Source organism: Electrophorus electricus, chromosome 8, assembly GCF_013358815.1.
Source record: "Electrophorus electricus isolate fEleEle1 chromosome 8, fEleEle1.pri, whole genome shotgun sequence".
Taxonomy (NCBI): Eukaryota; Metazoa; Chordata; class Actinopteri; order Gymnotiformes; family Gymnotidae; genus Electrophorus; species Electrophorus electricus.
Genome location: NC_049542.1, coordinates 24656253 through 24684004, shown reverse-complemented (window position 1 = coordinate 24684004; position 27752 = coordinate 24656253). Strand labels below are relative to the sequence as shown.

Below are 27752 nucleotides of genomic sequence, written 5' to 3'. Positions count from 1 at the left end.
AAAGGCAACACTACACATTAGCAAAATTTGTATATTACTCATGTATTTATAATGTATTAGAGCACTTTTAAATATATCTGATATACCTTCACAAATGAACATCCACACAAAACAAATATAAAGAACTAAACTGAAAAGGGTTATACCACTAGAAGCCTGTACATTTCCATCTCTTCTATTGTTTTCAAAGTGAAATATTTCTAGATCACTGGAAGTTATGTATCATTACACCAATTCACAAGAACTGTTCCAGCATAGATTCATCTAAATATTGCCTCATATCTTTGTTATAAACTGTTTCAGTTACCTAATTAAAAAAAAAAAAAAATCCTGATAATAAATCCTCAAATATTCTGGATTAAGATCTACAGCAAAGAAAACCTCTTACACGTCTTGGTCGAATAGTGGTAGAATAACCATAGTAAGGAAGCCTGCGTCATAGCTTTTGACTTCATATTTGAAACACTGACATCAGTGCCTCAAGTTTCACTTCCACTACTGTTCTCTGTTTTCTACTGTGAGGGCTGAAGTGGAAGCCAGCCATGGGATCTTCATAATTTTAATAATTCGACTAACAAATTATTAAAACAAATTAATAAAATAAAACAATTAAAACTACTTTCAGGCCATTAAGGTGCATGTTCTCTCCAGAAAGAGGACTCCCATACAATTGGTACTTTGATGGCTGTCAGCTAGTTACAGATACTGATCAAAACAGATTTTTTTACTTAATTCGATGAAGACACCACCTCAGCAATGGAACAATCTGCAAACAAAAGTTCTGATAATAACTGTTGCTGTTCAAAATAAGACATATACCTACCATTATCCAACAAATCTTCAGGCTATGCCTTCCCCACTACACCCCAAACTCTGTTCCAGCCCCATTTATGTACAACTGGTCCATTACATGCTTTCATCTTCCCACCCTCCAGAATACATTGTCTGTATTGCAGTTTTATACACACTGCCCTCTGAATATGGAAGAGCAATCCAGCGTGGGATATCAGAGATGGTCATCTACAGACTTTCAAGTATTTTATGTTTCTTCTTGATTGACCTGCTGAGATGTGATGAAACATTTGTCTGGCCAGTTTGATGTTCTTATCTCAATTTCAGTTGTTAAATATGCAAATTAAAATATAGATGCATAATTCAGTGAATAGCTGCATGAGCAATTGTATGTATAATCCAGTGGGTTTTAGATTAGGGTAAAGTTATTCAGCTGCTTTACAAATACACAAAATAAGCACAAGTTCCCCTAAGGGATTGTTTTTTATAAGTGTGCTGTGTTCTTTCATCTAACTGAAGATAAAAAAAAAAAAATTCTAACACTGAATTTTCAGTCAACATAGGTGTTCATATGTCAGGGATTGTTTGGGATGCACTACTGGGGATTTCATTTTTCTTGAAACCATGGGTTCTCCAAACACTAAACCTGCAGGAGGATTGTAGAAGTCATACTGATGAAAAGGAACCACAATTAAGATACAGAACACCTGTAAAGTTCATCAGTCTCCAGATCAGTAGATGCTAGCTCACTGTGGGCCTGAGGGTTAAAGCCACACAGTCTCCACCTCCTGTCTACCTCCATTTGAAACAGAGCAGCTCTGTACACTCCCTCTCACTCCCTCTCTCTCACCCCCCCCCCCCCCCCCCGTTTCCATGACAATGCTCTCTGCATTGCACCAAGATTCCCTACTGCAAGGACCCTTCTTCTCGAACTCCTGCATCGTCATCATCGTCATCATCATCATCTCTTTCTTCTACCTTTACTTTTTCATTCTTTCATTCGCACTTATCGTTTACTCTCTCTTCTCTACTCCTCACCTCCTCCTCCTCCTCCTCCTCCTTCTGTTTACCTGTCTGTTCAATTCTGATTCACATGGAAAGGAATCATCAGGCTTGTTTTTCTTTGTCTGCACACTCTTTTTTCCTTTATCTCCTGTTTTTCTTATACCCTCCTACATGACTATTACTGCTTCAGAAGTGTATGTGATTATAGAAATGGATGACAATCCCTAGAAACTGTGTAATCTGCATTTTTTAGGACAATGATTCAGCTAGGCACCTTGTATAAGCTTTTAATAAACTATTAAGGTTATTATACACAAATCTATATTATATATTAATGCAATGATACCTATATTGCAAGAATTAAGGAAACACAAAAACTCCATGGTAACTTACCTGACAACCATTTCCTTGAGTATCATTTACAATCTTTAATATATAGACTCCCTCTCATCCTCCAAACATCTCTTTATGTGTTACCTACTATGAAACAACTACAAAATGGAATAAAACTCAGGACAAACCTCATTACACATCCAGTGTAAAAACCAGTCACAGCATAGTATGAATGAGGCTAGAACAAGCAAAGCATTGCTCCACACTAATGGGAAAGTCAAGTATGGATCAGCAAAAAACAGCACAGACTCCACTTGCAGTTCATATATGATTCATGAAAATAAACCATCAACACCATCTGTGAAGAACCAGCATGTTGCGGGATACATATTGTGGGGGTTTTTTTTTTTGTTATATGTTGTTATAAAGAGTTGGTGTAACAATGAACAGGTAAAATTATCCAATCATTTTACCTGTGAAATGGTGAAGAGCAGGACAGGAGCCTAAGCATGTAGTAAGAGAGGACCTTCTCTCCTCTGACATTCGGAGAGTATTAATTAAAGCGCTCCCTCTCTGACTTTGGAATGGGTAATGTGGTCCCTGGAGAAATGCTGAAGGACTGAAAGAGGTGTGGATGGAGGCCAGTCCTCTGTCACACAAACCTGGCTCTCTATCACAGAGCTGCAGCAAACTGGGATGGGTGTGGGTGTGTGTGTGTGTGTGTGTGTGTGTCTGTGTGTGTGTCTGTGTGTGTGTCTGACAGCGTATATGAGGAAGAATAAGAAATGTAAATGTGTAATGTGTGCCAGTTCAGGTTTATCAGCTTCAACATGTGTGCCGGTGTAGTGTGCAGTTTATATTTGTGTGTGTTCAAAAGTGAGTGTGACTGTGTAATGTGTGCCAGTTCAGGTTTATCAGCTTCAACATGTGTGCCAGTGTAGTGTGCAGTTTATATTTGTGTGTGTTCAAAAGTGAGTGTGACTGTATGAGGATGTAAAGAATTCATACGTCATGGAGTGTTTGGGATGCAGTGTCTATGTCTTCTATGCTTTTTGTCTTTGGTTATATAAGGATCCAAGAGGTTTGATCTCTGTTGCTCAAAATAATATCTCAGAAACAGAAAGAAATTAAGACCCAGAAATTAGGAAGCAACGCTATGGAACATGGAACAAGAAGAGATTAAACTGAGCTGAGATAGAAACAGTGACTGAACGCACAATTACCCTATGCAATTGTGTCCATAAATGTGAATGTAATTCAGTTAATAAGATACATCACACCTTTTAGTATAAAATTATGTTGGAACAGCATCAAAACATCAAAATGTCCAAATGTTACCATTTTAGTGCTAAGTGTCTCCCTGCTTAGCTTACTGGCTCAAGTCACAACAGCAACATTGGGCTATGCATAGCAACAGTAACCAAGGAGTCATTTATGGAAGTAATAGGCCCACATTTCCGCAAACAAACCCACTACATTCTGAATTTGGATTTGGGGAATGGTGCATCATTTGTGATAAAAAAGCACTCCAGCCCCTAAAGTGCTCATTAATGACTGGTGGTCTGGCAGAGGTGTTCAGTTCCGGCTGGGAGTGTGTGTGTGTGTGTGTGTGTGTGTGTGTGTGTGTGTGTGTGTGTGTGTGTGTGTGTGTGTGTGTGTGTGTGTGTGTGTGTGTGTGTGTGTGTGTGTGTGTGTGTGTGTGTGTGCATGCTCATGTGTTCCATAGCCCTGCAGTGCTTTGATTTATGACGAGAAATCTTTCATCTTCAAACGATAACGATCCAGTGGAGGCTTGACATTACAGAGGAGCTGTGCTGGTCCTGCAAAAGTGTTCCCTTACTGTGCTCAGTCTGCCTTCCACCCTGCACACACACTGTATTTACCACAGACTGCACAGTGCAGAGGCAAAGCTGCTGCTATGCCAGCTATCACGGTTTCAAACTGGAGCCATTAGCATTCCAGTCTAGCAAACTGGAGACTGTTACTTTGAATACCAGATATGTAATATTACAAAAATGTATTCATCCCTCATGTGTAGAACACCGACCTAAACGCACAAAAGTGTTTAATATTTTTTGTGTCAAAGCCCTTAAAGCTGTTTTGACCCTTTTGCCCAGTTGCCTTGGGTATTGTGTTGTTTTGCAGGCTCTCAGACACTGCACCTGGGCACTGACCACACACTGACCACACCACACACTCAACCCATCCTGTCCATCTGTGGAGAGGTGGCACACATGCTGCTCCTCTCGGTGCTCTCTGTAGGAAGGAGTCTTAAAGAGGAGACATAGGGCAAACTCAGCCAAACTCTAAGCAAAGGGCAAATTATTAAATTGTTAGTTGCCATAGTGTCCTGTTCCCAAACAAGAGCGCCAGTGTGGGGAATGATAAACAACTTACCATTCAGCAAACAGAGTTACCTCTGAGACATCAGCTGGGCTAGCATTTGGAGGGTCATTCTGGTAAATCTTCCAACTGTGCAGACAGATTGCTCATTGTGAGTCAGTATATAAATGTCAGCTGGCATTAGGGAAACCTTCAGGGCAGGCACGCCAGGGTAATGGTGCATGGGGTGGTGAGGAGCATGCGGAGGAGTGTGGGGAGGAGTGTGAGGTGTTGGGAATTTCAGCTGATATGTTTGAGTTATGGGGATAATTACTTAGCACCTAATTAAAGGAGAGGTGAAGGCCGAAACCACAAATGAAAGCCTCTGTCATTCCATCTAGCCAAGGAGAAACTCTGTGGTGTCTATATAGGCATTCAGTCTACTTACATATTGCATATTACATATTAATATTACAAATTACATTTACATACACATATTACATTTACATATTTCTATTCACATGTGAGCATTCTGGCTTCAGTGCAAGTGGTGTGCTCATTCGGCTAATCTAATCACACTGAAGAAATCACATAGTTTGCTAGAGAATCCCTTCCGCATTCTGTTCAAATCACTCTACCACTTTAAATCTCAGCATTGCAATGATCTCAGAGTTAAATAAGGTCAAAGGAAATGAGAGTAAAATAATGGGGAAAAGCAGAGGGTGGATGAAATGAAGAGGACTGTGAACAGGAGTGAGAGAAAGGGAGTGAAATTTGGAGGTGAAATGGAGCGATGTCTTGGCTTCTCCCTGTCTCAGCACCCCTCGCATATGGTACCCTGTGGGAGCTTAGGGTGGTGGGAGCACTTGTGTGTGTACATGTGTGTGTGGTCATATGCCTTTTAGATTACATTAAGGGAGACTTGGTGTGCTTCCTTTTGCTAATGCTACACTTGTATGGTTCAAGTAGTGTGTGTGTGTGTGTGTGTGTGTGTGTGTGTGTTTCTGCACACACATGTGAAAACCTCTGCAGTGTGAATTGTCTGCGGATGCTTCTTGCCCCTATGCTCTCACTCCAGTTTCAAACAGCGCAGACAGCAGAGCTTCCAAAAGCAAAACAACCATTCACACAATGCCTCTCAACCTCTTACCTGCTCTCTCCACTACACAGATCATCACCAGGGCACCACTCAGCTGCTCTCAATCCCACAGAGCTCATCACCAGAGCACCACTCAAATGTTCTCCGCTCAATAGGGATGATAAACAGAGCAGCCATATTTAAGAGAGACAGGAACAGTGTTACAAACTCCTGATCTACATGGTGGACACCAGTTGGCCGATACACTGTTGGGCCCAGCCAGTCGTCCGAGTCTTTGTGCTTATCACCTCGTAACCTCTACATTCAGCTTCAAAGAGATTCGTCTAGGCCTGGCGCAGCAAAGATGAAGCATAGACATCAGCATAGAAGCTCACTACAGCTTCGCCATGCAACATTACAGAGAATAAACAAGCAGGAAGACCAGGCCTTGTAAATGGGAGCTTCGACGTCAATAAACCACTCTGCCATGGGTGCAGAATTTTTGGCCAAAAATTTAACTGAGAGAAAAAAACCCCCAAAACTTTCATTTAATCGCTCACTAACATGTAGCTGTATACATTTACTTTCCTCTCCACATGGATTCTACAAGAAAAAAACAAAACAAAAACAAAACCACATATCACAACCAGGTGTAGCATTTTTAATCTTAGGCTGGAAATGGGTTTGTGTCCATTAGGCAATTGACTGTAATAGCATTGCAAACGTGAAGATGTCAGTCTTAAACAGAGCAGGGGTTTTTTTTGTTTTTTTTGTTTTTTAAAGAAAATGACATTTATCCCCTTTGATCATTCTCAAGCACCCAACGATTAACAGGAACTCACTAACCACACAGAGAAGCCTTCCACTCTGCTACAGTTAGCCAACAGTGCTACAGTGTGACCTCACAGTACCTGAAAGATTCAAGCACAGTTGGTCCACATGTAGCTCACACCAGTAGCTCACACCACTCGCTATGGGACCTGACGCCAGCAAACCTGCTGTCAAAAAGAAAATTACAGCCAAATCTTCAAATTCTCCAAGTAAAATGGACTCCTCACACCCTCAAATAGCTCTGGAGTGACCTGCTGGAGCATGTTGGGGCAAACACCACTACATCTGCTCACATTTCACATGCGTGTTTTAGGTGTCTGTTTACCATGCGATACTTGATGAATCATTTATGGCCAAAAATCGCAAGCCATGAAATCAACATGCTCATGCCACACGACAAGTGCTTCAAGAGCTTTCAAAAGTGGTTTGAGGAAATAGGATGCATTCTCTGAACATGTCCATATATAGAGAAAATGAATGAGTTATGCGTGAGTTCTAAATCACTGGTTAAACAAGGTCCAGGAGGGGTCAGGAGAATTTGGATATTAGTGTTCTCTTCCCAAGGCTCAGGTCTGAATCACACTGAGAGAAGAGCTGGTGATTCAGAGTGGAAATCGATAGACTGTCACAACTTACTCATCTCACTCTCCCAGCCGTTGCTTATGACGACACCCTAAGAGCATGAAGTGTGGGTTATTATCCAACATCATATTTCCCTAGACTAATCGCTCAAACCGCTACATCAAGCCAGCATCAGTTATAGCAGTGAAACCCAGAAACTGTTAACTTATGGTTTTGCAGGACAAGTGTAGAGGTGGAATACGGGAGGTGGCCAAACCCCTGCAGGTGCTGAGGTCAGCTGTAAGATTCATGCAGGTGTCAGCAGGCTTAGGCGTATTTGTGATCTTTGCCCCCAGATTGCACAACACGCACAAAGTTTTACAGAGAGAGATGAATAATTACCATAATATCAGCGAGTATTAGAGAGGACCTGCTCTCGCTATAGGGGAATTCTACATCAGGAAGGCTGATGCTGTCTTGTGAAGACCTGCAAAGTATAGGTTTCTCTCCACACCATTTAGAAAATGAACTTTGAACTAATGATCTCCAACGTCAAAATGTTTTAAGGTGATTTTTTAAATTATCACAGTTATAAGTAATTAAGAACAGAGATGAAGCTTTCAGTTCATCCAACAAAACAACAGATGTATGAGGTGCCCACAGACACAGACACAGACACACACACACACACACACACACACACACACACACACACACACACACACACACACACACACACACACACACACACACACACACACACACACACACACACACTGAATCCCTTTCATTTTTCTTATCAACCACTGGTTTTATCATTTCCAGTTAACACAAAGGGCAGGACAAAAAGAGTAACAGAGAAAGAAACGTGCAGCTTTGCCACATTTGCGTGTATGTCAGCAGCCCTTACAGTGGAGAGGAGGAGTAATATAACCACTGTGGCAGTATAAGATGCCCTCACAAATACACTCACTAACACAACAGTGTAATTTTCCCCCATCACAGCCACTGTGAGAGCCCACTTCTCTCATACATTCACTAGATTAGTTAAAAGCATACCATGCAGTACAGTAGCTCTCAGCGTGCAGAGAGGTGAGTAATGATTTTTTAAGTCAATTCGAGAGAGAGTGCATGTGAGAGAGAAAGTGAGAAAAAGAAAGAAATAGACAGGGAGATAGAGGGAAAGGGAGAGAGACAGAGAGAGAAAGGATGGCCGGGGGGCGGTATAAGGCAGCCCATCCAGTGAGCCATGGAAAGCAGACCCACTCAACACAGCAATCTATGTGTGTACTGACCAAGGCTGGATTATTTCATTCAGCAGTGTACATCTGGGTTCCAGCGTTGTCACTGAAAGCCATAACAGTGTTTCTGTTTAATCTTTTGTGTTTTCTTAGTCTTAATTTGAACTGGTAAACAGCCTCGTGGTCTCCCCTGAGCCAAAAGGCCTGCCTAATGTAATTTCTGGCTCAGGGAATTCTCTTCGCCTGAGATGCAGACCACCTCCTTGGTGTGATTCATTCTGTTTGGCCTTTCTTAATGCGCACGTCTTTCACTCGTTGTCACTTGGCTGGGTTATATTTAGTTCTTGCTGGCACTGGGGTGTGCGCTTGTACCAACGTTCCTAAGTGAATACCCAGACCTGCTTTTCCAGTTTGAGCTGAAAGCTTCTTGAAAACTAGAGACTAGAATGATATAAATCTACCAATATACCACTGAGGTGTATTTACAGAGTATTACCTGCATATTTATCTCAGAGGAGAATAAACTAAAGCTCATGACTACTTCAGCATGACCTAGAACAGTTAATGCAAGTCTAAAAGTAAGATAAATGGATACCTCTACTCTCAAAATAGCATAGGTCATACAAAACAAAATAAAAGGGTCTTGCAAATAGAACTTTAGAAATAGAAGTCAACCCTAACCCTAACCTTAACCCAAAATTCATCAGAAACTCTGAGCAGAGCACCCACATACAGGTTTAGGTTTAGGGTTAGGGTAGGTTTAGGTTCAGCGTTAGGGTAGGTTTAGGGTTAGGTTTAGGGTCAGGGTAGGTTTAGGTTTAGGGTTAGGTTTATGTTCAGGGATAGTGTAAGGTTCATGGTTAGGGTTAGGTTTAGGTTCAGGGTTAGGTTTAGGGTTAGGGATAGGCCTAGGCTTAGGCCAGTAGTAGCTGAGTGGTTAAGGTACATGATTTGTAATTAGAAGTTTGTTGGTTCAAGCCCTACCACTGGTGGGCCCCTAAGCAAGGTCCTTAACCCTCAAGTTGTACTCAGTCATAATTGTAAATCATTTTGGATAAAAGTGTCAGGTAAATGTAAATTCTTAGGGTTAGCTGTGCCTGTGTGCATTTTGCTCTTCTGTTCTGACTTGGACAATAATGAGCCCTTCAGAACAACGTCTCCCTCGGGTCCTAAGACGACTGCAGCAAGGCCCTTTTGGGAGGCTAGCTATGGCCCACATCTGCCTGAAAATTCCCCGAAGCGGGGAAGAGGGGAGCAAAGCTGCGAAATGAAAGAACAAGTGCCAGAAAGAAGGGGAAGCGGCAGACGCAGGTGTGACACAGAAAGGAGCGAGCCCACCACACATCTGAGGGAAAATAAAAAGGAGACACTGTTTGAAATCATATATAGGCAGGCTGCACAACTGTGTCAACTCGCAAGGCCGGAGACAGAGGGAGAGGTAATAAACAGCTTGGAACAGTGCTGTATCATCACACAGACTTTACAGATAGCAGGCAGACAGCTATGTCAGATAAAAGCAGCTACGACCGGGCAAACAGACCTCAGAGCACTGCGGTGACGTCTGAGAGTGTACCGCAGCTGCCAGGTCAATAGCTGTCAGCAAGCTTCATTCAAAAACATAATTGGTCTGAATCTGGCTACTCTGCAACATAACATAAACTTTGCAGGTTGTGCTGATTTTAATGGCAGATCAATAAGGAATAGACTAGCCTGACTCATATCAATGAGAAATGAGAGCAACCAGTTTACACAATGCAAATGAAGAAATCAAAAGGAGTGCAGTTCTTTCCCTGAGGTAGAGACAGTGGTAGCTCAGTGGTTAAGGTACTTGACTCATAAGTGGAAAGTTGCTGGTTCAAGCCCCGCTGTTGGGCCCCTGAGCAAGGCCTTTAATGCTCAAGTTGTACTCAGTCATAATTTTAAATTGCTTTGGATAAAAGATGTTGATAAATGTTGTAAATGTATTTACATTTATAGCATTTAGCTGACACTTTTGTAAATGCAGCTGGAGGCAAGGAGAGTTATCAGAGAAAAGAGGTTCCATGGTAATTTATTATTATTAGTCACATTTATATAGCACCTTTCTTAAATCCAAGGACACTTTACAGACAGAAATCAGAAACTTGACGAGGACGTCAAATATTTTATTTCATAATGGGCCAGTTTCTCAAACCCATCTGAAGCCCAAGTCTAGACCAAGTAAGAAATTACTAATTGATTCACCACTGGCATTTCAATATAGGCCAAAAAGCGTAAAATTTCAGCAGTCGAAACTGTTTATGTTTCTATTACTCAACTGAAATTGATATCCCAATCCATCTGATTGCACATCCTTTGCTATCCCTGACTACCTGAAGTCTGTTAGACCTGTTCTGTACTTTACTCTATTTTCCCTCTTCCTGCTTGTTAGGGGCATTTGTTTTCAGACTTGTGATCAGTAATACTTCCTGGGGCTCAGCACAGGTGATCACAGACAACAGTTAACAACATCTGGGCCAAGTCATGTTTACACTTCTGTTCTCTTATACCTCTATTTTAAAATCTATTTTATTTTATATTATTGTGTTTAGGTCCCTATAACAGTTTTCCCTGTTGTTTATACTTGATATGTATCAGAATATTGTATGTATGTCAGTCTGTTTGGTATGTTATATGTACATTCACCAAGACATATGTTTTCTCATTTGTGCAACATACCCTAAAAAAAAAAAACAAGACCCTGGAAACAAATTCTATGATAAGGATCATTGTCCAGCTGCAAGGGCAAATCTGAGCAGGTAAGGTACTTGTAATTAACAATTAACACTTCAGACTCGATCCTGCCACTGACAGTCACATCATCGGTGAAGGCAAGCGATCCAGTTCCAGTAGCAGCCATGCATACCCATACCATGAGCTTTGGATGAGATGGATTGCTATGGACGAAGGCCCTCTTGTTTTATTGCCCTGATGCTTTCTGTTATCTGTTAATCTGGTAAAGGTTAATCTCATCTGTCCATATAACATTTCTCCACAACTCTTCATGCTCCTCATGCACTTTTTGCAAGCTGTAAGCTATTCTTTCTGTTAAGCTTACCAGAGTTTTGCATTTTGCTTCATGATGTGTTCTGAAGTTTTACTTTGTGATGAGAAGTATTCCCATGCACTAATGTGTTCTTCGGTGGTCATCCAGGTCTTTTGTTATTGCTAAATTTACTTAATTTCTTTTTCTTAATGCACCAGTGAGTGGATTCTGACACACATATTGTTTTAATGTACTCTATATTCAGCCTAATGTTGGCCAGCAACAGTTCTCCAGACCTAATGTTTAGAGTCACCACTAAGAGACCCCAGACACAAAAGCCACATCTAGAATCAACTCAGGCTTTGCTTGGCTCTTTCATGAATAAACAAATGCTGCTACAACAACACAGTTAGTCAATAAACTATTTGGCAGCTACATATCCAATTAGCTTTTGTACACAAAACTGAAAGAACTGCATAAAAAAAATATTCTTTTTGCTTCATGGTTTACCGATTATAGACGTATATGCCCTCAAATGAAGCCTGCACTGTAAACTCAGGGTCTTCACTCTTCATCAGTTTCCATGTTAAATCCAGTAATAAAAACTCTATCAATGCATCAAGTCCATATCTCAAATTCTTTGCTTTTCTTTCCATCTCACCATATTTGACTCAGATATGGTCATCGGATAAGTAGATAATTAGGAAGCTCTGAAGCACATTTTCTTCAGTACACATGTGTTTACAGATTCACTCTCAGAGCTAACACTTTCACCTCACATGCTCTTACACAAGTTCGAACAGCTGAAAGGCCAGAAGCTGCTCTCTGCCTTTGCCTGAAGGAGCGTCTTCTGCATTCAGCACTGAGTGTAAACTCACACCCAGTGAGAGGGAGGCTTGGCTACACAAACACACAGCTCTGTGCTTGGACCGTACACAAACACACAGCTCTGTGCATGGACCGTACACAAACACACAGCTCTGTGTATGGAGCATACACAAACACACAGCTCTACGCAAGGACCGTACACAAACACACAGCTCTACGCATGGACTGTACACAAACACACAGCTCTGCGCATGGACCACACAAAATCACAGAGTTCTATACATGACACATAGACAATATCACAGCTCTATACATAAACCATGCCAAAACATACAGCTCCATACATTAGCTTTACACAATAACACAACTCTATATATGAAACATGCACAATAACACAGCTCTAGATATGAAACACACAACTACAGCCTGCTGAGAATGAACAAGTTCCACTGGGTTTGGGTGTTTGCTATCTATAAAGATAGATGTTTGTTTTCTGTAAAGAAATCTGGTTATCTGGTTAACACTTTCAAACACAACTCAGTGTTATCATCAGTGTTATAATTGTGAATGTGGATTCTCTCCCACTAGCTTGGCTCTGAATTGAAACATCTGTCAGTGACTAGGAGTGTGATCTGAAATGCTGAGATAGAGTGACACCTGCTCTGACCTTTCTGATCAATATTCTGATTGGCATTTTCATCTGGTGTGCAATGACACACCTTGACCATAGTGAGTGAATCCAGGCAAAACAGAACAGCAGGCTCTTTTTAAAAACAGAATGAAGAGAGACTGCCTTCAAAATAGCCTCTGCACCAGTTATAGAGAAAAAGCAATAAAATGTATAATACTGGATTGTTCATGCTTTTTGTGCAATGCAATATGCAATGTGTCTCAGTACAGTCATCCATGTCTATGATGACTAAAGTCTCAGTATAGTGATCCATGTCTATGACTGTAGTCTCAGTATACTTATCCATGTCTGTGATGACTATAGTCTCAGTACAGTGATCCATGTCTATGACTGTAGTCTCAGTATACTTATCCATGTCTATGTCTGTAGTCTCAGTATAGTGATCCATGTCTATGACTGTAGTCTCAGTATAGTGATCCACCGTAGTCTCAGTATAGTGATCCATATCTATGACTATAGTCTCAGTATAGTGATCCATGTGCATGAAAGTGATCTAGGATCATCATGTGTTATTCCTGTCATCCCTGTTTAACCGTGCTGTGCAATACTTACAAAGTGATCAGCTATGGATATAAGATTCAGTAAAGTTATATGAGAGAGATAGAGAGAGCAAGACAGAGAGACAGAGAGAGAGACAGAGAGACAGCAGTAGAAAGGAGACACATGAAAAGTGTTGCTGTTGTTAAAGGTTGTGGAGAGCCAGATAAATATTAAGATACACAAAAACTACTTCATTTATTAAAACTAGACATTTGTGAGAAATTTTGGTCTGTATTATTTGATTGTGTTTTCATAAGCTTTCAGTTAATATTTCTCTGTAAATCTGCAGTTGGAGAGAATATTAGATTTACAGCTATACAGAGAAACACAGCCAATATCTTATGAATTTGTACAAAATACTTATTGTGGGGTTTTTACAGGACCATAGGGCACTCCTCACAGGTTCACTTTTAAATCCAAAAAACCCATCATCTCAACCACCCCAAACAGGACCAGACCCAAAGCCTTTAATACCTGAAGTCAGCAACAGGCCTGCAGAGAAGAAAGGGTACAAAGCAGATTCTAAATTTTGGTAGTGATCCCTCCTCAGTTACCTCGTTCTCTCTCTTTCTCCCTCTCTCTCTATCCCTCCCTCTCTTTCTGTCCCCCTCTCCCTCTCTCTCTCAATCTCTACTGCTCTTTGAACATCTATATTTAGAAGATCCTCTCCATTAGCCAGGGCACCCCGCAGTGAGAACATCGACGACCTCCTTCTGACAAGTGTGCGTGTCAGGGCCAAGGGGTTGGTGGAGCCACGTGCCCTGGCCCTGCCGTCGTCATGGAGATGGAGGTGGCTAGCACACATACGCTTGGATGCCAAAGGGGGCCGCCAGAGTGAGGAGGTGTCACGCTCCAGCATGGAAGTGTCACGCATCCATATGGGCCTGGTACTGACCCAGAAAGATGAGGTAAGCCTCTCTCTTTAACTCCAACTGTTGTTGCTATTTCTGTTTTTTTTCTTTCTCTAGCAACACCACATTTCACCTCGCTGCTCCACATTCAGTGTCTTTTCTTCTATTCCGGTGGTTTCTGGTCCCAGTCATACTATACCTCTTCACTGTACTGTTTATTGTTCACCCTACTCTGACTCTCCCATTTTAGTGTCATAAAGAGCTTGTTATTTAGTTGATGAGCTGAAGCAGGTACATTTGGAGAGAGAAAAAACGCTCAGCTGTGCAGTGCAGGACAACTCAAGGATCCACCAGGAAGGAAACACTGGTCTATGCCCATCTCTTAGTTCCTCCCTCCTTTTAATGCTCAGGTTCTATAGATTCTTCTCAATGCCGAACTGGCTGCAGTGTTGTATGCTCAGTTGTGGGATCTGCACTGATCTCCCTCTCCACAGGCCAGCCTGAAGTCGATGTGTAGCACATGTGGACTCATGCCACCACAAAGCAAAGGAGTAGGAAATGTGCAGAAAGGATCTGGACTGGTGCATCAATCTCACACGGCACTGCCACCTGCCCCGATCCAGTCAACCCTCAACCCACGCCAGCCCATGGGGATTTGGGATGGGGGGCTATGAAGATGAGAGCAGTCTGAAAAGGTCAGCCATCCCCAAGCAGACACAGGGTATAAACACTGGGACAGACTGACAGAAAGAGAGAGAGCGAGAGAGAGAGAGAGAGAAATATATATTTTCACAACAGTTGTTAATTATAATTGATGGCAAATAAAGCTATTTAAGTTTCAATTTGGAAGAAAGAAAGAGTTAGACAACAGACACAGTGTTACTGCTAGGTTCCTTAGCAGGGTCTGGTGTCAGGCAGAGGGTGACAGACAGCCATGAGACCTTTAAATAAAATGAACAGTTTGTGGAATATTGTGCACAAAAATGAATATTATTTCAGGCCTTTTGTTTATTATCCCTTAAGTAAAAACAAAAGACTCTGTGCTAACCTAATCTTCACATTAATTTCACCATCTCCCATATGGTCAAGCTCCGCACTGCTGAAGGTGGGGTGCAGAGTTGAGTAGCTGGCAAGACCTTTACAATACACTCACTGAACAATGTCCATCCTAATGAGGTTTGTTTGCACTCATTCCAAAACCTCTTAACAACTGGCATCTCAATACTGATTATTGCAGATCTGCACTGCGATTCATTCATGCATGAGTTCTCTCTTCATACTCCTTTATTTAAACCCTGTATTCGAGGGTTCCTGAAGACATGTAAGGACTTGTGAACTGAGATTTAAAAACAAATGTATTTGTTGAAGACTAAATTTAACACTCCTGGCACCTGAAAGACTATCACTCTCTCTCTCTTTCTCTCTCTCTCTCTCTCTCTCTTTCCTTAATTGTCTCAGCTGATTCTCTTTCTGTATCTCTCATTCATTCTAACTAATAATCCAGGGGGTAACACTCTACTCAGGTGTCACTGTTAGCATCTGAATGTGATGCTGTTGGTGATGTTGAAGAGTTTTACATGATGAAGAGTTTTATATTGCAGGAGTCCTGATGGTATCCTTGCTGGTATGACCACAGAGGAGAAGTAAAACCAGAACAACAATCCCACCTCCCTTCAACCAATAGTGTTCAATTCAGGTGAAACACACACGCAGTACATAATCTTCTCTTTTACACTGCCCAATACCAAAAAGTGGAATTCTGTGCCGAGGAGAAGCCTGGGTTAATGCTGATTTACTGCTGCACAACACTCACGCCTGATGTAGCTCAGTTGTGCTGGGCAGGTCCAGAGAGTAGCATAACATGCTACACATGAACACCCTCTGGTGCCATCAAATCATGGCTAACCTGATTAAAGATATGAGCAGATGCACTGAATTATGGTTTAAAAAAACCCTCACTTACCCTCACTTCTTGCGCTTGAGTTGCTACTAAAGAGCTGAATGGCTAGCCTATGATGAGTCTGCACTCACCACAAAGCATTGTGGGAGACCACTGCTGCAATGCTGAATGGTCAGCTCTGCACACTACAGCCTCATGGCACATCTGAAAATAAACCCAAAGAAAAAGTGCCCTCGAACATCTCTGAAAATAAACTTGAAAAGGACTATGGGAAGGAGGATAGAGCATAAGAAGAGAGAGAGAGAGAAAGCGATTCTGTGAGGGTGGGAGGAAATGCGAGAATGGGGGAGATAACGAGGTAGAAGCAGGAGAATGTCAGAGTCACACTGACCTGCAGACGCAACAGCGCTGATGGAAAAAAGACAACAGTGCGGAACAGCGCGCGGTCGAGCACCGCACGAATGATGACAACAGACACAGCTAGAAACTCAGCAAAAGGAGAGTAGCAGAGACAGAAAAGGACCAGAGAAAACTGCATGAATCGTTAAAATGCCAATCCAAGGATTAAATGAATGGTTTTGCAAGAAATCTTCTTGGTACAACTTTCCTTTTACCTTAAATGTTGTTGATCAGCCGAAGCATGTGTGGTGTCAAAATGTTGCTTCTTTTTTCCACTTGACCTACTATATAGCTCACATGTGAGGGAAATTAATTTACAACGATTAGCACCGGATAAACTGCATGCTAAAATCATTACATATCTTGCCCAAAATCTGATTCAGATGTTAAGTAATCTCAAGGGAGCTTGCTTACTTGCTTGCTTACGTTTTCCACACTGCATGACATACTGTTTTCTATAATTATTGATAAACATACATTGCAAGGCTAAAAACTGTAGTATCAGCTATATTAAAACTAGATTTTTGCCAGTATTCTTGTCCATTTTCTCCATGTAGTTTGAGGTTTGTGTGTGTGTGATGATTTCAGCATCCAGTTTGAAAAATGCTTATTTCTGGGCACACGCTTCCCTTTGTTGTTAGGCACATTAGCCTCATCAATTCAGTACAAAACCAAAGAAGAAAAATCTGGACACCAATCATAAATGTGTACATAAACATAAACATGACTTTGCTGATTTAGGGAAAAAGTGAGTATTTCACAACTCTGAATTAAAAATTTTTTTATTTTTTTTTTACTAAGATATTGCTTTAATACCAATCAAACCACAGTAACTACTATACCTGATTAGGAAACCAAGCTAGGACATCAAACTGAGATGGAATTAGTAATAGAAACACAGGTGAGTCCATTACCTGGCTGGTTGAGCTGCAAGGTGCTCTTACTCCACTGCGATAGACCCACAATGGCCACCATCTTGGCTCCGAGACTGGAGCGGCGCTTCTTGTTTCCGGTCAAGCCAGCCGTGGCAGCAGACATGTCAGGGACCGTGCCGCTGGGACCTTTCTCCAGGTTGTACATGGTGCCGCTGATGCTGGAACTGCGCACCACATTGCGGGCAGCCGCCACACTCATCCCCCCGCTGGGGCCGGACACCTCCACTGAGCCGCTGAGCATCATGGTCCCGCACGGCCCTCTCAGCAGGGGGGTTGGACAGGGGCTGCCAGGAGAGGAGCGGAGGGGGGTTACATGCTGACCCAACTACCATCTTCAGTATGGACCATGGAGAGATATCTCATTAAATGTTAAAAGAACTGGGATGTAGAGCATTACGTGAAATAGAACATTTCACTGGATGAACTATGAAAGGAAATTGTACCCCCCAAAACGACACACACACACACACACACACACACACACACACACACACACACACACATACACACAGTGACAGACAGACATTGCGCTTAACAAACTTCCCAAGTCTTCAAGAATAACCCTTAACGAAATGAAGTCCTTTTAAAATTCCTTATAAAAGAACCGTCCTTTTTGATTTATGAACACTAAATATGTTCATATTCTTCTACTCTAATTGCTGTATTCTAATGCCAAGATTAAAATCCACACCCAAGTTTGCATTAAATATTGAAACCCTGTGGTGAACACTCGTGCATTAACACTGAGTACTGTCGCTCTTTCTTACCCAGGCTCCTTTCTCTTTTATTCTGTTTCTGTCCATCTCTACAATAACATGTAAAGCCCTTTTATGCAGAGGTAAAACACTTGGGTTTCATGTGCTGGGTGTTGAGGGCTGTTACATGTGTGGAGACAAACTGGAAGCCCCTCAAATGTGATGCCATGAGGATGAGCAGAGGTCATGGCTATTAAGTAAAAGCTCCAGCATTCTCTCCTTTGGTGTTTTCCTGAGAAAATGACATCTTTAAAGGTAGTTCTAAAAATATAACCCTTAAATTACTCACATGTCTCAGGTTCAACTAATAATGATGAGTAAATGGCTTAAAGAGCAAAAGGTGCAGAAATAATCATGAGGTTCTCCATTTTAAAAGATGAATGAGATAAAATGATACATTGAGAGAGAGAGAGAGACAGCAAGGGAGCAAAAGAGCTGAGAGAAAGGAGAAAAAAAAGAGATAACGGTGAGTTTTATTTATTTTATTTCAGCTCTAAAATGACTTTGTGCGCTTCCTTCTGCGTTAGGGAAGCTCCTACTACCCTTGGAGAACACTCTCCACTGTCAACAAGAAATGAGGGGGAAGAGAGACAAAAGAAGAGTGGGGAAAAAAGGACTCTAAGGGAACAGGGAGAGGAAAGCAGAGCGAGAGGTGTAGGGAATAATTCTATGACTAACAGGAGAGACGGGGAGGGGGGGGACAGGGTAGGGAAGAACTGAGAGGAATGAAGGAGATGTCACACGCAGCAGGAGCTGAGTGTGTTCGCACTGGCTAATGAGCTGCCTCAAACGCACATCTTACTCCCTTGCTCTCTTTCACTCTTTTTCTTTCTTTTCTTTTTCCCTGATCCTTCTATATTTCTCTCATTTCTTGTTTATCTCTTCCCTCCCGCCTCGCCCACAGGCCCAGCTCTCCATATTGCCTTTATTTTGTTCGGCCTCTTCCGTATGGCTCTCTGTCATCCAGCCCCAGCTATTAACACAGGGCAAAGTATGTCTACAATTCCGCTGTCAGCATTCACAAAGCAAAACACTGATAGTGCTGGGGTAGCTCAGAGTGTGTGCCAATAATAAACGCAGTTGTCCTTGGTCTTGGGTGCAATTCATCAGTATAATTAAGACTGTGACAGAGAAGCAGCACATTTCTTCTTCATGTTCAAACAATGGAACCTGGTGTCACTTTGGTCTTATTTGTACTCAACACACCAAACAGTCAAATGGTCAACAACAGGTATGTTAATGGTGTGTGTGAGACATTTTTGCATTACTCTTGCAATGACACAGAACAGCTGAGACGTTGTGAGCTGAGTGTCCATACCTGGTGTTTGCAACCACTCAGCTCTCACTTTACATAATTGTGTGTGTGTGTGTGTGTGTGTGTGTGTGTGTGTGTGTGTTTATGGAATCAAAGGCAGTGTGCAAAACTGAACAGGAAATCTGATATAGTTCCCCTTCACATTGCCATGACAATTATGTTACCATAGAGTTTGCTTGGGAGGGTTTTGGTTCAGTACTGGTTTGTGTGTCAGTTTGTGAGAGTGCTGGTGAACGTCCTTCACAGGGAGCAGGGCTTGCACTCAGGCCAGCTGACACAGAGGCACAGAGAGGCAATTCTGAATGGAAACACTGCAGTGTCACCTGTTCAGTCATTTCACAGAACCTCATTCTAATAAAACTGATTGTTTTTTTTTTATAAACTACAGCATCAGATTTCAGGAGTGCCTTTCTGAATAATAACTGTGTAACTAAAACATTATCAAACCTTCAAACATCTTTATCTTTGCTGTAAAAAAAAACCTTTCAACAATAGCATTAAACCATTATTAACTTGAAACGAACATATGTATTACCATAAATTAACAATGGCACAAACACAGTAATTATGGTTTGATTAGATTATAATTTGTGAGTGTTGTTAGTAAGTCATGACACCATTTCATCTTTACAACAGAGGACAATTAAATGGACTGTGGTGTGGTCCAGTTATTGTTCTCTTGCCTCAGTGGTTAAAGTACCTGACTTATAATTGGAAAGTTGCTGGTTCAAGCCCCACAATTTCCAAGTTGCCACTGTTGGGCCCCTGAGCAAGGCCCTTAACCTGCAACTTGTACTCACTCATAATTGTAAGTTGCTTTGGATAAAAGCGTCAGCTAGATGTAAACTGGGAACATGGCTCATAACAATCAAAGGTGGCATTTCTGTGATATTCATTCTGAAGAAGCTATTTTATTCATTTTATCTCTGCAACCATTAAGTGAAGGCCGAGGGGAGCACACAGCCAGAGAAGACCCAAGTGATGCCTGTGAGGGGAAGTAGGTTAACAGGCCAGTGATGAAAGGCCCAGGCCTGTTTCATGCAGTGACTAACGATGACCCCTTCACCTTGACCCTATTTGGGTTCCTCTCAAGGGGAGCATGAGGTCTGGCAGATCTGGTCTAGAGAGGACTGCCATGGGTTTTGAAAGCTTCGTATTTGGTTTAGTTACCTATGATAGAAGATGCCTCTTGTGGTATGCTGATTTAAGAGCAGGCACACCCAGCCTCTGCTGCCTTGGTACTGTTATTGCAATATAGCAGCAGTGTAGCCCGAGATTAATGGGTTCACCTTCTGAGCCAGGCTCCTCTCATGGTTTCTTAATGCCACCAGGGAGTTTTTTACTCTCCATTGTCGCCCTTTGGCTTGCTTATTTATTGATCTAGGCCTGGATTTCTGTGACACAGCTTTATGATGGTCTGCTGCTAAAAGCACTTTATAAATTAGGCTGAATTGTATTTAATTGAATTGAACTTCATCAGAGGCCACTTGACCCAATGTCCAAAGTGGTCTTCCATGGCTGGGAGCAGAGCATGTCTGGCCAGGCTGCGACAGGGTCCTGAGCGCATGGCTCTCCATATTTAGCAGTTCGAAGAGCAAGGTAACAGGGGACACTGGACTGGGCCCTTTGATCTCCCTCTCACTTCCACTTACAGCTGTTCAGACTACACGCTCACGGAGCCAAGCCAAACTCATTACTATGATAAAACACCAACATGTGTTACTCATTTGATTTTCATTTCAAAGGTGCACAACAATGTTCCAGCACCACTCAGTGAAGAAGAGTGATTCATTTGGAGCAGGGAGGCCCAGTACACTGGGATTGAATGCACTTCAGTGGATTTTAAACTCTGGGGGATGAGGGAACAGTTGAAACTCCAATATACAGGTTGACACAGGGAGTCATTTTAACAAAGGCTTACTATCTTGTTAAGGTCTTACTGGTTTGTTTTTATTATTGACATAGTTATCATTATTATTTGTCATTATTTGTAATGGTTCTCTTATTGTCACCACTCCTAGTGGACATAGTTAAATAAAGTAACACGCACAATATTTGGCTCTGTGCTGATAGAAAATCTATAAGAGAAGTGAGAAAGCAAGAGCAGCAGAGTAGCATAAATAAAGAGGGTAATATACAAAAAGAGGAAAAGAATTTCACACAAACAGACAAAAGTCAGAATTCCTTGACAATAGAATAATCCAAATGGACATGAGCAGATGAGCCAGAGACAGAATCCACCTTAGAAATCTGTGATCAGAAAAGGAGGGTCCAGTATGTTACGGGAGGAGGAGTGAAGCTGCCTGTCGCCTCACCAGAGGGCCTCCGCAATGGCCCAATCAGACTTGTCCACTCATTATGCATCCCACCTCCCCTAACTCAACGAACTTAGCTGCATCTTAGACTAATTAAGGGGAGGGACCTGGACTAGTTTAAAGGAGTGTTGTGGGAGAGGGAGGAGAGACACAGGTAACATAAGCCCTATTTAAGTGGTTTGGTAATACGCCTGAATAAATGCTGGTTATACTGCGCTTGTAGCAGTGTCAGGTCATGGGTTGGAATGACATGACCATCTTGACTCACTTCACAAGTGGTTTTTAAATTAATTACATTTGCTAACAGTGATTGCCTGAAGGTACAAGCTGCCCCAGTGGCTGGGCAGAGAAGCAATCTAGATGAGATGGCTCTCTGATGTTGTCTCGGGTACCATGGTGATTGAAAACATCAAAACTTGCCTAAGCCTCTCAGTTCTTAGCAGACTTTCATACCTGTGATTTTCAGAACACATACATTATTTAGTACTTGGAGTACATGGACTTTAGATGCTTTCTGGGAAAATATATGATTAACAAATACTTCTGTAGCTTTCTGGGGTAATTGGGAACTGTGCTTAATTGAGCAGGATGTTCTACAGTAGGAATATTTGGAATATTTAGGAGTGTTGCAATGAAGGATAAAGGATGTTTTGATATTTACTCATGCACAAGCCTTTGCTTGAGGTAAGCATTCACTTCAGCATGTAAAAAGTGTAGACACTGACAACAATCTACAGTGCTGTTATGATCATTTTAGTATAATATAAAGGAAAGTCATACACAACACATAGTAACGAGCCACAGTTCAAGATTACTCACTATCACTGGCCATTACACTATAACTTCTACAGGACTGCAGCAAAAAACCCACTCCAAACTAAATAGTTTCTGCAGGAGTCCAACATTAGTCCTAACGGTACAAAAATAGACAATAAATTCAGAGAAATCAATAGTCTAAATTAGCCTCTCCCCTGAATAGTTAAACAGCAGAGAGAGAGAGAGAGAGAGAGAGAGAGAGAGAGAGAGAGAGAGAGAGAGAGAGAGAGAGAGAGATATTACGAGGCAGTTGTACAAATTAGATACTCAAACCTTTTATGAACGATGACAGTCGAGCCCTCGTGCTTTTCTTTGGTCATGAAAGAAAATACATCATTTGTTTTTCATTCTTTTACATACAAAAATGTACAAAACTTGTCCATTACAGTGCCAGCCAACCTATAATAAAGAACACTATATTTAAAGGGAAAAGATCTTAAGAAACTGATCGCGCAAATGTTTGAATCGTCAATGGCCAGGTCAAATATAACAGGTAAATTAGACCAGTGGTCGAGGACTAAGTTAGACTGCATAATATGCATATCCTAAATTACCGATCAGCACGAAACAATAAGCCTCTTGAAGCCTACAACAAGCAAACCTCAGGAGAACAGGGACAAATTAAATTAGACGCAGCAAGTATCTGTGGAAAAACACCGAATTTCCGAACACGGCCAGGTGTCCGACATGACACCGGTATAAGCAGGCCACTGTACATTGTAGCATCTCTCAGTATCCTATGAACCAACTGGGATCGAGCAAGAGGTTTTTTTTCCAGTATTTTAAATCCCTCAGTAAAACACAATGCATAACATTTTTATAGTTTACACCCTGCTTCATTTTACAGACAATGCACGATAAGTGCAGAGTGACAAAATTAAAATAAACAACCAAGTCTGTGAGACGAATAATGGGGCTTCTTTGGCAGCCCATACTCTGCCGTGAAGCCGCGACAATGATTCGCGTACAGAAATCTCATCAGTGCATGCAAAGAAGAGCATACTCACCGCTAAAAGCAGGGTGAATCTCAGAAACGAAATTTTCGAAAGTTGTCAAATTATTTTTGGCGTCTGTCGTGTCGTTATGAATGACATTATTTGGGCTTTGTTTTCGTTTGATAATTTCGTGTGACAGGGAATTGCTGAGCTGCATCCACGAACGGAGGGCAACGGAGCGACTGCAAGCGATGGAGCTAGTGAACTCAGAAGCGGCCGTAGCGCATTTTCAACGCGCCGCGGAGCGCAGAGCCAACCTCCGACAGCTAACCCATCTCCATGGTTACACACCTGACCCACTTAGTCCCCCGATGCAAAATGATGCGCGAAGGATAACAAGAAGAGGCGATTAGGATTCTTAAATTAATTCCAATCAACAGGCACTGAACCATATTTTCGGAGAACTGATACTTGGTGTAGTTCAGAAGAAAATCGGTCAGGGTATTCAGTGTGAAGCCTTTAGAAGAGAATTTTAGAACCACATTCTAAAAAATTAATTTTGTTAAGAAACTTTCTTACTTTATTGTTTACAGCCATGGTGCTGTTGATTTATCACAATGACACAATGATAATGTGAGCTTCAAAACATAATCGCAACCACACCACACCTCAGACTGTATTTAATAGAATTAACCTCTTATTCATTCCTCTTATTCAGTTAAATTTATAATAGTTGCCTAAATACCTAAACAAGTACCTCTGCAATCATAACACCTGAAAGACCGCCCTCCAAATAGCCTGGTTCAGACCTCCAGTGCCGATAAGAGGGAGTTGTGACTGTTAAGAATGCATGCACAGCTGTAGAGCTTTATGGATTTGGAGATCCAGGGCAACATGACCAGGCAGGGAAAGACACCTGGAAAATGACTTCTATTGGATTAGAGGGGCTTGAGGTCTAAAACCTTCCTCGGGGCTTTAAACCAAGGACAGTAGCTTGCTTGCGCTTCCTGCTGCTGCAGGACGTGAAGGGATGAGCCGGGAATGAGCCTGAGATTTTCCCCATGGAGAAGGGTTCTGGTTTGTGACGACTAACTCTCCTCCATCTATGGAAGAATAAGTGAATAAGCTCTTCTGTATTCATGTAACTGCAGCACCTGAACCAGAACAGTGTCCCCTGAAACCATTACTGAATAGAAACTGGTTTCTGCATCAGGTGATATTAAGTTGCATATATGGCACCATAAGCTTAATGTATTGCTCTTTTCTGATAGAATTGTATTAAGCAGGATGAAAAGAACAGAACTAAATGTACCAGTGTTTTTTTTTTTTATACTTAAAACACACACACACACACACACACACACACACACACACACACACACGCACAAACAGGTATAATTCATACTGCTGTTTCTCAGGACACAGACTGAGCCCAGACCTAGAATTTCCCATTGAGAGTGAAACTTCTTATAAGACTGGGCTTTATATGTAACTGGTTTACCATTGTAATGGTATAAAGTAGTTGCATCAGTACTGAAAGTTTAGCTGCCCATGTGTCATGTGCAGTGCATTAAGGGCAATCGTAAACAACTTTACACAGTCATCAACATCAGCACCAAAATAAAACCAAAACCCTGTGGAAAAATACACTCTTAACTTAAATAGATGAGAAAAGACCTGATGACAACCTAAAACATCTTGTACCCTGTCTTAATAGTCTGAATATGTTTGAAGTACATTAACACTGAATGGATTAACATTGAATGGACTATAAGCAGAATGTGATTCATTTGACATTGCTATGTGGCCTTTAGTGAGTCTTGACCAGCATACCTAGTGCCTGGATCCCAAAATCCCAAGAGAGGGGAAATTAGATTAGTCAGGAAACAGTGATCATTTTCCTCTGCTCTCCAGACAGTAATAAGGGCATCTGCTTTGCTGTCTGGATGTTTTGATCTTGCAGTGTATTAGTAGTGTGGAGTTTCAGGAGTTAGAGATTGGTCTAATGCATCTGCAGACCATCAGCTCGTGGTCTGCAGTGCTCCTGGCTCTTAGTGTCTGCAGGAAAAGGGAGCTTATGCAGGTCTTCTGGGCTCTGGTGGTAAAAAACCAAGCTATTTTTCCCACAAGATATCCTGACGTGGTATGTTGTTTCATAACACATCCATGTGAAAATTTGTTATTAAAACAGAGCACGAATCCACAAATTTATGGAGCAAAACTACAGGCTCAAGAAGCCAATTAATTGTAGTTCATACTAAATATCACTGAAAAGAATGATGACACCAGATTCTTTCTTCAATATTTAACTGATTGCTTTGACCGCAACCATACAGAACCAAACAGTTTTGCTTTTGTGGAACAGGCTAATTTGTGCAGCAAGTTTTTTCCAACCATTTTTTTCACTGATCAAAAACACCTTGCATTCAGCAAAAATTCTTAAAAAAAAAAAAAAATCGTCATTACGTCATGGGGGGCGAGAAGTAAGCTGAAATCTGCAGGCTGAAATGAGAGGTGAAGTCTTGCAACATTAGTTTGCACATTTCACAGGTGCCAATTTTGTTAGACTACTGCCAGTATTTTTGCAATTATTCTGCTAAAAAAAAAAAAAAAAAAAAAAAAAAAAAGATCTTATTCCCCATCCATCATCAGTTATGCAACAGTGGCACAAATGGAGCACACTGACCAAGGTTTAGCTTCATTAAATATCCCCTTAAGCAGAAAAAAAAACCCCACCTAAAACAGTGATACAGATTTTTCCTCCCGAAAAACACCATCAAGGACTAGAATACGACCAATAGTCAACAGTGGACTCCTCTTGACTGCTGCTGACGGTCTAACACGCAGCCCTTTAGATCATGTGACATGTACGTGCGTCTCATGCTCCCGTCTAGAATTGATATTTTACCGCCGCCTGCTGCATACATTACGCTACTACAGCTACACAGTAGCACTATAATGGTAGATAGATTTATCAAAGGATCCAGCACGGAAATCCAATTATGCCTAACTATCCTAAATAGTTTTTTTCTCTATTTTTTTTTTTTATAGGGAATATTCCTTTATCAATTTTCTAGTTTAGTGGGATACAATTTTAAATTCTTTGGTGATGTTTGAATCAAACACAGTATAAACTAAAATCATTATTGTACTTTACTTGAAACTCTCCCTCAGTGTCCAGAATTACCAAATTTACTCAAGTACTTCGGCCTAAAACTAAATAACCTTTTTATTATTGATATTAATAAAAGGTAAAACATTCAAAATACACCTGATATGTCATTGTAAATACATAAACCCCAGTATCAAAAACATTTTGCTGTATGCCAGAAACACTCTAAATAGAAATAACTAATACTAGGAAGAACCTGCTTTGAATAAGCATAAGGAGACAATATTTTGATTCTGCTAACTTTATTTAAATAAGACACAAGATCTTGAAAAATATGAAACAATTAGCCACATCAGGCTAAAGAAAATAAAGTTGTGGCTTATTTTGTCTGTTGAGAGTCACCAGACATGAACATCAGACACATGTACAAGTGCTATGTAAGCTGTTTAGCCCAAGGCAAAGGCAGCAGCACGGCGACGATAAAGTGAAAGCACAGAGGCAAAAAAACAAACAAACCCAAAAACCAAAAAAAACAATGACAACAAACTGTTGCTGACATTAATGATAGTCTAACTGCAGAGAGTGATCGCTACAGAATACAGAGACAAACAGAGGACAGGAGTGTGTTCAAACTTTAACTGTGGCTGGGGTTTTTTTTGTTTTGGCTTTCTTTCTCAAGGGGATTCTGCCTCTAAAAGCAAAGTTCATTACCCTTTGACACCAAATGCCATTCACATTTGGGCATATTCTTGACTGATTGGTTAGTGGTTACAACAACACAACTTTATTGCCATTGTGCGCGTCTGGACAAGAAGCTCAAGGGTGACCTTCACCTGATCTGCAAACTCATGTTCATGCAACTAAACAATGGATTGCTGGCAATGTGCTAGCAGTGTGCTCTGGTAACAGCAACAGTGCTGGTATTTGTATCGATAGATGGCTGCATGCTGTCTGGGCCACAGTCTCAAAACTACGCAACGCAATGGCGAGGACTCCATTGTTCAGCACGGAACGTTAAGACATTAAAGCGATAAAGCATTTCCTTGTGTTCGTTTTCAAACTTGATAAATTACCTTTATTACTATTGCACACATTTAGCTTACCAAATGACAGCAGTGACTCGACAGACTATTGATCTCTGATAAGGTGCGAAATAAAGAAATGGAAAAAAAGTGTTAGTCATTTTTAAAGCT

The 27752-nt window shown here is 41.3% G+C and overlaps 1 protein-coding gene across 1 annotated transcript in view; it reads right to left on the bottom strand.

Annotated features, from left to right (window-relative positions):
* Window positions 1–23797, bottom strand: part of rims3 (regulating synaptic membrane exocytosis 3) — a 37331-nt gene extending 13534 nt beyond the window's left edge. The window contains exons 1-2 of the mRNA XM_027023356.2: window positions 23520–23797; window positions 17291–17595 (exon numbers count right to left, since the gene is read on the bottom strand). Of these exons, the coding sequence (XP_026879157.1) occupies window positions 17291–17555 (265 nt within the window). The 5' untranslated portion in view covers window positions 17556–17595; window positions 23520–23797. The remainder of the gene's footprint in view (window positions 1–17290; window positions 17596–23519) is intronic.
* Between the last annotated feature and the right edge of the window lie 3955 nt (window positions 23798–27752).